Consider the following 10,239-nt stretch of genomic DNA (forward strand, 5'->3'; position numbering starts at 1 on the left):
CCTGCTGGGCTGTGGTGGGCAGACGTGGGATGCTGGGTGCCACCACTGAGAGGTTCAGGATGTTGAGTGCCACCACACCAAGAGCACGGGGTCTGGGGCCCCCAAAGCCCTGAGGTGGGGAGATTTGGGCACCGCCACCCCAATCCAGCAGTCCCTGTGCTGCAGGGGGGTGTGATGGTGTGTGGAGGGCTGAGACCTGACAGTGCCGTGGTCCTTGTCCCCCCAGGAGCTGATGCAGTCCTTGCAGTGCCAGCAGCTGGAGCTGGAGTGCATCACCTCGCTGGGGGAGGAGATCCTCACCACCTGCCACCCCGACTCCATCATCACCATCAAATCCTGGGTCACAGTCGCCAAGAGCCGCTTCCAGGAGGTGAGATGAGACAGGTGCCCCGTTCCCATCCCTGCCCGGGGGAGCAGAGTGGCACCTGCACGTGGGGAAAGCACAGCCCCATACCTGTCCCACAACCCCACACCTCTCCTACCACCAGGGACTGCCAGGTGCAGCCCCCCCCAGCCAGAGCATTGCAGGATCTGGGGGTGCTCAGCCCCAGAGGGTCTTGGCCTTGCCAGTGTCACCCCCTGCTCCCCCATCCTGTGGCCTCACGGGGTCACCTGGGGCCTCCGCAGCCCCCTTGGATGGTGGTGGCTCATTCCTGTGCCACGGCAGCCACCACACAGCCGGGGCAGGGAAACCTGGGAGCAGTGTCCTAGGGACCCTCACCCCAGACCACGCTCCCACAGTGGCCCAGAGCCTCCCTGGGTTGCTCAGGATTCTCAGGTTAGAGGCTCCTGGCATTCCTGGGACTGGTCTGGCAAGTTCAGCCCATCCCACACAAAGCCCTCATTGAGCAGAGACCTGCAGGATCTGCTCTGGATCTGCCCTGTGGGGTGACATCCCTGTGCCCCCCACTGCCCCCTGGCTCCCGGTGCTGACTTGTTCCCCCCAAAGCAATGGCCCTGTGCCATTGGGGTCCGCAGCGGGGTGACATCCCTGTGCCCCCCATGCCCCTCTGCCCCCTGGCTCCCGGTGCTGACTCGTTCCCCCAAAGCAATGGCCCTGTGGCATTGGGGTCCGCAGTGGGTGACATCCCTGTGCCCCCTATGCCCCCTGGCTCCTGGTGCTGACTTGTTCCCCCCAAAGCAATGGACGGTGGCATTGGGGTCCGCAGTGGGGTGACATCCCTGTGCCCCCCATGCCCTATGCCCTCTGGCTCCCGGTGCTGACTCGTTCCCCCAGAGCAATGGCCCGGTGGCATTGGGGTTCACAGTGGGGTGACATCCCTGTGCCCCCTATGTCCCCTGGCTCCCGGTGCTGACTCGTTCCCCCCAAAGCAATGGCCTGGTGGCATTGGGGTCCGCAGTGGGGTGACATCCCTGTGCCCCACGGGCTGTGCTGCCCTGCAGGTGCTGAGCTGGGCGCAGCAGCAGGGCGAGCGGCTGCGGGCACAGGCGGCCGCGCTGGCGGCCGAGCGGGAGGAGACGGAGCAGCTGCTGGACTGGATCACGGCGGCCGAAGAAGCGCTGGGGCTGCGGGACCAGGAGCCGCTGCCAGAAGAGGCCGAGCCGCTGGAGGAGCTCAGCGCCCAGCACGCGGTGAGGGACCCCCAGCCCGGCTCTCCCTGTGCCCCTGGCACACCCCGCGCCGCCCCGGGCCAGCCCCTGGCCGGACCGGGGGGCTCTGGGGAGCGCTGGGCTCGTGGGTGGTGCTCGCTTTCGAATTGTGCTGTCCAAGCCCACCGTGTGTGCTGGTTCGGGAGGGGACAGCGGGACTGCAGTCCCCGGGGCTGGGGAGCAGGGGGGTGTGGAGCACCGAGGGGGTGTGGAACACGGGGGTCTGTGGAACACGGGGGTCTGTGGAACACGGGGGTCTGTGGAGCACCGAGGGGGTGTGGAACACAGGGAGGGATGTGGAGCACAGGGAGGGATGTGGAGCACAGGGAGGGATGTGGAGCACGGAGGGGGTGTGGAACACGGGGGTCTGTGGAGCACCGGGGTCTGTGGAGCACAGGGAGGGATGTGGAATATGGGGGTCTGTGGAGCACAGGGAGGGATGTGGAACACGAGCGTCTGTGGAGCACAGGGAGGGATGTGGTGAACGGAGGGGATGTGGAACACAGGGGTCTGTGGAGCGCAGGGAGGGATGTGGAACACGGGGGTCTGTGGAGCACAGGGAGGATATGGAGCACGGGTGGGGCTGTGGAGCACCGAGGGGATGTGGAACACGGGGGTCTGTGGAGCACAGGGGGGATATGGAGCACGGGTGGGGCTGTGCAGCACGGGGGGCTGTAGAGAACGGAGGGGATGTGGAGCACGGAGGGGATGTGGAGCACCGAGGGGGTGTGGAGAACAGGAGGGCTGTGGAGTACGGGGGGAGCACGGGAGGGCTGTAGAGAATGGAGGGGCTGGGGAGCACAGAGGGGATGTGGAGCACAGAGGGGATGTGGAGCACAGAGGGGATGTGGAGAACAGAGGGGATGTGGAGCACGGGGGGGATTTGGAGCACAGGGAGGGCTGTGGAGAATGGAGGGGCTGTGGAGAATGGAGGGGCTGGGGAGCACAGAGGGGATGTGGAGCACAGAGGGGATGTGGAGCACAGAGGGGATGTGGAGCAGGGGGGCGGATTTGGAGCACAGGGAGGGCTGTGGAGCATGGAGGTGCTGGGGAGCACAGAGGGGGTGTGGAGCTCGGGGGCTGCACCGGCCCACGCTCAGCGCCACTGCTCCACTGCAGGTGTTCATGGAGGAGCTGAACCGCAAGCAGCCTGACGTGGAGAAGGTGACCAAGAGCTGCAAGCGGAAGCTGGCGGTGGATCTGGTCCCTCCGGCCACCCGCCGGCTGGCCACACGTAAGGAACCCCATCATCGCCTCCCCACACGCCCCGGACCCCCGGCCGCCCCTCATCCCCCTCTCCGCAGGTCGCCGCAGCAGCGGGAAGGCGCAGGGCACGGCGGCGGTGCCGCTCGGGGGGCTGGAGCCCCAGACGCCCCTGATGGCCCAGCTCCTGCACCGCTGGCAGCAGCTCTGGCTGCTGGCCCTGGACCGGCAGTACCGGCTGGAGATGGCCCTGCAGCGCCTGCGGGAGGTAGGGGTGGCACCCCGGGGTCCCGCTGCCCTGGGGGTCCTGAGTAATTCCTCTCATCTTCTGCCCATGGCCCCCCCGGCCAGGTCAGATGCAGATGGGGCCGGCAGCCCCAGAGCCTGTCCCTGCTGTGGGGGGTCCCAGCACGACCCATGGGTGCACCCTGACATCCCAGAGTGGCTGCTGGAGCCCAGGGGCCCCTGTGCACCACAGAGTCGGGGGTCCTGGGCAGAACCCGCCCCCTTGCAGCCTTGGCAGAGCCAGGGCTGGGAGCAGCCAGGCTGAGCGTGGGCACGGCGTGGTGAACCGGGCTGGCGTGGGGGGCACGGGGGGTCCTGCTGCCGTGTTCACCCCCGTGTGTGTGCCCCTCCAAGCTGGAGGAGTTTGCGCACTTTGACTTTGGGGTCTGGAGGAAGCGCTACATGCAGTGGATCAGCCAGATGAAGTCTCGCGTCCTGGACGTTTTCCGCGGCATCGACAGGGACCAGGACGGGCGCATCAGCCAGCGGGAATTCATCGAGAGCGTCCTTGCCTCCAGTGGGTGTTGGGGGGCCTGGAGGAGGCTGAGGGGGCTGGCACTGGGGGGGCCTGACGGTGCCGGTCCCCCCACAGAGTTCCCCACCAACATCCTGGAGATGAATGCCGTGGCCACCATCTTCGACATGAACGGTGACGGCTTCATCGACTACTACGAGTTTGTCAGCGCTCTGCACCCCAACCGGGACCCGCTGCGCCGCTCCGCCGACGCCGATCAGATCCAGGACGAGGTGTGGGGCCGGGCAGCGGCGTGGGGGGCAGCTGGAAGGGTGGGGACCCCTCCTGGGGCTGAGCTAAGCGTGTCCCCGCAGGTGAACAGGCAAGTGGCCCAGTGCAACTGCGCCAAGCGCTTCCAGGTGGAGCAGATCAGCGCCAACAGGTACCGGGTAAGTGCCGGGCCGGGCTCTGGCTTGCTCTGACACCCGTCCCGTGCAGGGGTCCTGCAGTGCCTCTGTGCCGGGGCAGGGAGGGGGCACATCCCCCTGCCCCGAGGAGCCCTGGCCCCTGCGGGAGGCAGTGCCAGTGGGGCCGGAGGGGCCGCAGGGAGGGGCAGGTCTGGGTGCTGCCACCTTCTCTGGCACCCCTTGCCAGCACCTAGTCCTGGCAAAGCCCCCGCCCTGCCCCAACATCCCTCTCGCTGCAGTTCGGGGAGTCCCAGCAGCTGCGGATGGTGCGGATCCTGCGCAGCACCCTCATGGTGAGGGTGGGTGGGGGCTGGATCGCCCTGGACGAGTTTCTGGTGAAGAACGACCCCTGCAGAGGTGGGTGTGGGCATCCCACACCGGCCACTCGTGCCTGGCACGGGTCCTGCAGGGCCATGGGGAGCGCAGCTTAGCGCACTCCCCAGGGTCTGGCACTGCTGGGACCCCCTCACTCGCCCCCTCCGTTGTCCCCAGTGAAGGGAAGGACCAACCTGAAGATCAACGAGAAGTACCTGTCCTCAGACGTCTTCGGAGCCGCCGCCAGGTGTGCCGGGAACCAGTCGGCCTCCTCCTCCAAAGTGCTGTCCCCGAGCCGCTCCAACTCCAGTCTCAGCCTCTACAGCAGCGCCTCGGCCCCCAGCAGCCCCCTGGCCAGGAAGGTGAGGGTCGCGGAGCCCCCGTGAAGTCCCGACGCCCCCAGCCCACCCACGGCGGGCACTGACCCATCACCCCCGCAGTCGGTGCTGCGGAGGACGCGCTCCGGGGACCGGTGTACGCGCTCCCGGGGCTCGGGACTGCCCGACGGAGCCGAGCTGCAGTTCAGCGCGGCTGAGGAGAGCCTGGCTGTGGCACCCCCAGGTGAGCTCCGTGGGGCTGGGGGGCGCAGGGGAGCCGGGCACAGGCTGTCCCCCGGGCCGGGCGCAGGAGAGCTCCGTGCTCCAGCCCCTCCGTGCCCTCGCAGAGCCGCCCGAAGGGTCCCCTCCGGAGCGCTGCAGCCCCTGCCGCTGACCCCCGCGCCCGCCCTGCGCCCAGCACCCTCGGCCGGCCCCACTCAGGACCCTCCTCCACGGGGCCGGAGGACGGCGAAGCCGCGGCCGCGCCCCCCGCGGGTCTCCGGCCCGGCGCTGCGGCCCCCCGAGCGGGGCTGAGCTGCACGCCCGTCACCGATCCCGCCGGGGCCCGTTCCAGAGGATATGCAACTGTCTCCCGACACTCACCGAGCCCCCGGGCTCTGGTCTCCCGCCCCGCGGCTCCAGCGGGCAGGTCCGAGCCCCGGTGCCCCGCTCCGAGCGCCCGGGGCTGTGGGACCAGCCGGGCACCCTTCTCCCGTGCCGCCAGCTCGGCGTGGCTGCGGTACCCCCGGCGCTCGGCGCTGCTGACCGGGTCCCCATCGTGCCTCCCATGCCCCGGCGGGACGTGGCCGGGCTCGGTACCCGTGCACCGGGAGCCCTGGCCGGACGCCGAGCCCCGTTTCTGGTGCTAACCCTCAGCCCTCGGCCGGCGGTGCGAGCGCCGGGCCCCCGGCTCTGGCCGCCCCCTGTCCCGGCGGGGCCGGGGCCGCCACGGGCGGGGGTCCCCGGCGCTGCAGTCCCGTCCTGCCGGGGCACCGGCGGGCAGCGGGACCCCCGCCCTGCCGCCGCATGCTCGTGCCACCGTGCCACCCCGCTAACCGGACAGCAGTAGCGCTGAATGTAACCCCGGCCGGGCCCTCCCGCCGCCACAATAAACTGTAGTGAGGTTCCTTTTTCTATGAGCACCCCGTCTGTCTGTCCGTCTGCTCAGGGAGGGGCTCCAGGCCACCCGTCTGCCTCCTTGCCCCTCTGCTGAAGCAGGAGTCTGTCGGTCTGTCTGTCTGCTCAGGGCGGGAGGATGCATTCTGTCGGACTTGTGTGCTCATCCCATTCTCGGGATGGGGACGTGCAGTCCGTCAGTCTGTCTGTGCTCAGGACAAGGGGCTGCCATCCGTCAGTCTGTCAGTCTGTCTGTGTGTTAAGGACAAGGGGCTGCAGTCCGTCAGTCTGTCCATCTCCTCAGGACAAGGGGCTGCAGTCTGTCAGTCTGTCTGTGTGCTCAGGACAAGGGGCTGCAGTCCGTCAGTCTGTCAGTCTGTCTGTGTGCTCAGGACAAGGGGCTGCAGTCCGTCAGTCTGTCTGTGTGCTCAGGACAAGGGGCTGCAGTCTGTCAGTCTGTCTGTGTGCTCAGGACAAGGAGCTGCAGTCCATCAGTCTGTCCATCTCCTCAGGACAAGGGGTGCAGTCCGTCAGTCTGTCCATCTCCTCTGGACAAGGGGCTGCAGTCTGTCAGTCTGTCCATCTCCTCTGGACAAGGGGCTGCAGTCCGTCAGTCTGTCCGTCCCCCCACTGCTGCCCGGGCAGGGGGTGTCCCATCACACAGCAGGGGCACAGCAGCGCGGTGGCACACGGTGGCTGGGCAGGGCCGGGTGTGCCCCAGCCGGTGCCACAGCAGAGCCGCCCGGCTCCGGAGCCGCAGCTGGCGAGCCCCAGGCGCTGCAGCGGTGCCAGCGGGCACCGTGCCGCATCCCCTCCTTTCCAAGGAAGGCACTGCTGCCATTCCTGCTGTGCCTGGCACCAGCGCCCACCGTGGGCAGCACGGGGAGAGGCCAGATCCGTGTCCCTGGGTGCTGGCTGCTTTTTGGACACCCCGCAGCCCTGAGGGCACCGGAATGTCCGCGTGGTCCCCGCCAGCACGGTCCTGGCAGCTGTGCATCCACCACCTGCATGTCCTGTGCCAGCTGGGATGGGCCCAGCTGCCTGTCAGGATGGGATGGGGTGTCTGGGGGCACTGGTTGTTCCCCACTCCTAGAGGGGAGCACGGGGGACACTGCAGCACAACCCCAGCCTGGCATCTCCCCGCCTTGGGGGAGTCCCAGACCCCGCACATGAGGGCTGTGGTTGTTCTCTTTGATGCCCCACCAGCACTGCCTGGCTGTCCCCTCCCAGTCCCGGTCCTCTCGGTCACCTGGCCATGTCCTCATGGCTTCCAGCTCTGTTTTTGCACTGTTTCACCCTAAAACCCTCCCTCCACCATTTCTTCTTTGAATAAGCACAGAGCCAAAGTGTCCAGGACTGGAATTGTGCCTGTGCTGGGCACATCACTGGAGCTCCACGAATGCCCTGGCACAGGTCAGGACCCCTCGCCCGGCCCTGCCGCAGCCCCCCAGGAGCAGGGCTGGGCACAGGGCTCTCGGTGGCACATCTGCCAACACGTCCCGGGCTGGAACCGCCAGCGTGAGTTGCGCTGCGCATTCCTGCGCCTATGGAAATCTCACCCACCACTCCCAGCTGGGGCAACGTGCCTGGCACCACCGGCATCACCGGCACCGCGGCTTGTGTCAGCCACATCCCGAGCCCCAGGCAACGCTGCTGGCTTGGGAAGCAGAGACAGCAGGCACGGCGTGGCGGGGCCCACACCAAACTCTTTTGTGTTTTCGCTGCGGCGCAGCCCCTGGGCAGGAGACACGAGCAGTTGTTAGTTGCCAGCGAGGCTGGCAGCGACACAATACAGACACACCCATGTGGAGCACGGGAATGGGCACATGGGAACTTCACCCACTGCAACTTCACCATCCTCAGGGAGATGAGGTGGGGAGCGGGGATGTCCTGGGAGAGCCTTCATGGCTCTCTGGGGTTGGTGTCCGCAGGACGTGCCGGGTTTGAGTGATCGCAGTGCCAGGGCAGCCTGCGAGCGGGTGGCAGCAGTGGGAAGTGGGGCTGGAGGCTTGGCCCCACGTGGGACCACCAGCCCAAGGTGGCACCACCAGCCCCAGGTGGCACCACCAGCCCCAGGTGGCACCACCAGCCGTGAGCCCCTGAGCCCTCCCCGAGTCCCACAGCCCCGCTCATGGGTCAGAGCAGCTGTCCCAGAGCTGGCTGACCGCAGCGTGGGGAACCAGAGGTGGGTGCTGCCCTGTTGCCCAACCACCCCAGCACTCACCCTGGCTGTGGGAACCCTGGCAGGGCGACGTGGCCCACCTGATGTCCCATTCCACACACCCCACACAGCCACCCCAGACCTGGCTGGAGCCCCTCGCTTCCTCCCACCCAGCCAAGCCTGGCACAGGTGAGAGGCCGTGCCCCAGGGCTGAGGATTGGCAAAGAGGAGAGCACTCAAGCCCCACCAGACCCCTCCTCTCCTCTCCTCTCTCTGGGGTGTGAAGAGAACCGGTGCCAGGGCGGCTCTGCCAGCCCTGGGAGGCACAGCCCAGCTTGTGCCGCTCTGCTCCTGGCTTTTCCTCAGCCCAGCTGTGTCCCAGGCTGCTCCATCTCCCACCCGCAGGCACCGGGCTCTCCTGACGGCCGCTTGCACCCAGCCAAGCCTTTTCCAGCACATAGTGTGGCTGGGGAGGGGACGAGAGCCTGGAGCCCTCTGGACCCCCATCCTGCCCCACAGAAGTCACCATCCAGGCACAGGGCTGGGACATCGGCGGGGCTGGAGGCGATGGCACGTTGGCAATGGAGGCTGGCAGGGCTGGAGGCCTCGGTGCCGCGTGGGTTGGCATCAACACCAGCTCTGGTCCCGGGCTGGGGCCAGCCCGTGTCCAAGCACACGTGTGGGTGTGAGGAGCCATTCCCACGGCGAATGCGTGTGAGCGCCTGAGCTCAGCTGTGCTTGAGCACCAGGGGCTGTGCTGGAGGCACTGGTGGGATGTCCCCGCGTGCGGGAGCTCAGCCAGTGGCAGCATTTGTGGTGGGTGGAGTGGCTGCTGCTGGGACCCCTCACTGGCTCTGCTGGCTCAGCCCAAGCTCCTGCTGGGACCCAGCACCCTCCCACAGCCCCTGCCGGTAGCCGGGCATGGCAACTCTGCCAATGCGCCCATGACACCCACCTTGGCTGGCCACCAAGCCACCCACGCGGGGTTTCTGCTGCAGGACAACTGTGTGACCATATCCCAGCGCCTCTGGGCTCCCCTTCCCCACAGCCAGTGGCCCTGTGGCCCCACAGCTTGGCTGGCACGGCAGGGGTGTCACCGAGGCTCCGGGAGCCGCAGCTGCCCACGGGCAGGGGAGAGGTGCCCAGGCTGGTCTCTCCTCGTTGGCAGCCCAGGAGCTTTGATGAAGCCGCGCGTGCTTTGGTTGGATCTGCCCAAATCGCAGCTGCTCATTACGGCTAATTAACACCAGAGCCCCTTCGCGTCCCGCGGGCAGCAGCAGCTGCCCTGCCCTGGCTCAGCATGGCCCAGAACAACCCAGTACGGCCCAGTTCAGTGCCCTGGGTCCTGTTTGCAGAGCTCTGCTGCCCCAACAGGGACCTGAGATCCCCTCCTGCCTGTCCCAGCAGCCCAGCAGGGAGGCCGTGGGCCCATCAGCCGTGCCCCCATCAGCCGTGCCCCCATCGGCCGTGCCCCATCGGCCGTGCCCCATCGGCCGTGCCCCATCGGCCGTGCCCCCATCGGCCATGCCCCATCGGCCGTGCCCACTGTCCGGTCACTGGCCACCGTGCCCATGCCTGGTGCCACTGCAGCCCCGGGGCTCTCTGCACGCCCAGCGTGGTTCACAGGAGCTGCCGAGACGCAGCAAAAACTTCTGTGGCGCCGAGTCCTCTGTGGTGTCATCAGTGCTCATCCCTGTTTGCTGATGGATTAAGGCTCTTAGTGCCTCCTGTGAGCGACACCTCCGCTGGCGCCTGGGCAGCTGGCAGAAACTTGTGCCGGTTTCTGGGACACAGCTGCCATCCCTGCAGGAGCGGGGACAGCATTATTCTGTGATTCTGGGTACTGCAGCCACCCCCTGCCAGGGAGGATGAGGCCCCTGGCCCTGTCACTGCCCCCACTGGGGCTGCCCCTGTTCAGACATCACCCCACTGATGGGGCCCAGGGCACTGTGCCAGCCAGAGCGTCTCTTGGATCTGCAGTTCTGGGTGCTCCAGGTGACCCTGCCCAGGTCCCTCTGCCCTTCTGGACCACCAGTGTGACTGCCCAGGCAGCAGGCACAGGGGGGCCACCCTGCCCAGGTGTTTGCCATTCCAATGGCAATGTCCCTGCACCGGGGTGCACCACCGGTGTCAGGACTGCCCTCACCCACGGCGGGCACCGGGGCTTTGTGCCCGCTGGCCCGTGCCCGTGGGCTCGGCAGCCAGCCCGTGCCTGGATACCGGCACCTCTCCAGACAACACACTCCCACGCGCCGTAAACATCTTGCCCAAGCGCCGCATCCTTCCCGCAGCACCTCGCCCTGCAGGGTG

The 10,239-nt window shown here is 67.7% G+C and overlaps 1 protein-coding gene across 1 annotated transcript in view; it reads left to right on the top strand.

Moving 5' to 3' along the window:
• The window catches only part of PLEC (plectin), an 81,290-nt gene extending 75,499 nt beyond the window's left edge, over nt 1-5,791 (top strand). The window contains exons 68-78 of the mRNA XM_072924331.1: nt 227-370; nt 1,405-1,593; nt 2,731-2,845; nt 2,916-3,082; nt 3,454-3,616; nt 3,692-3,846; nt 3,928-4,002; nt 4,260-4,377; nt 4,513-4,697; nt 4,776-4,896; nt 5,000-5,791. Coding sequence (XP_072780432.1) covers nt 227-370; nt 1,405-1,593; nt 2,731-2,845; nt 2,916-3,082; nt 3,454-3,616; nt 3,692-3,846; nt 3,928-4,002; nt 4,260-4,377; nt 4,513-4,697; nt 4,776-4,896; nt 5,000-5,046 — 1,479 coding nt within the window. The 3' untranslated portion in view covers nt 5,047-5,791. The remainder of the gene's footprint in view (nt 1-226; nt 371-1,404; nt 1,594-2,730; nt 2,846-2,915; nt 3,083-3,453; nt 3,617-3,691; nt 3,847-3,927; nt 4,003-4,259; nt 4,378-4,512; nt 4,698-4,775; nt 4,897-4,999) is intronic.
• The last annotated feature ends 4,448 nt before the right edge of the window (nt 5,792-10,239 follow it).

Source organism: Taeniopygia guttata, chromosome 2 (genome assembly GCF_048771995.1).
Source record: "Taeniopygia guttata chromosome 2, bTaeGut7.mat, whole genome shotgun sequence".
NCBI classification, from domain to species: domain Eukaryota; kingdom Metazoa; phylum Chordata; class Aves; order Passeriformes; family Estrildidae; genus Taeniopygia; species Taeniopygia guttata.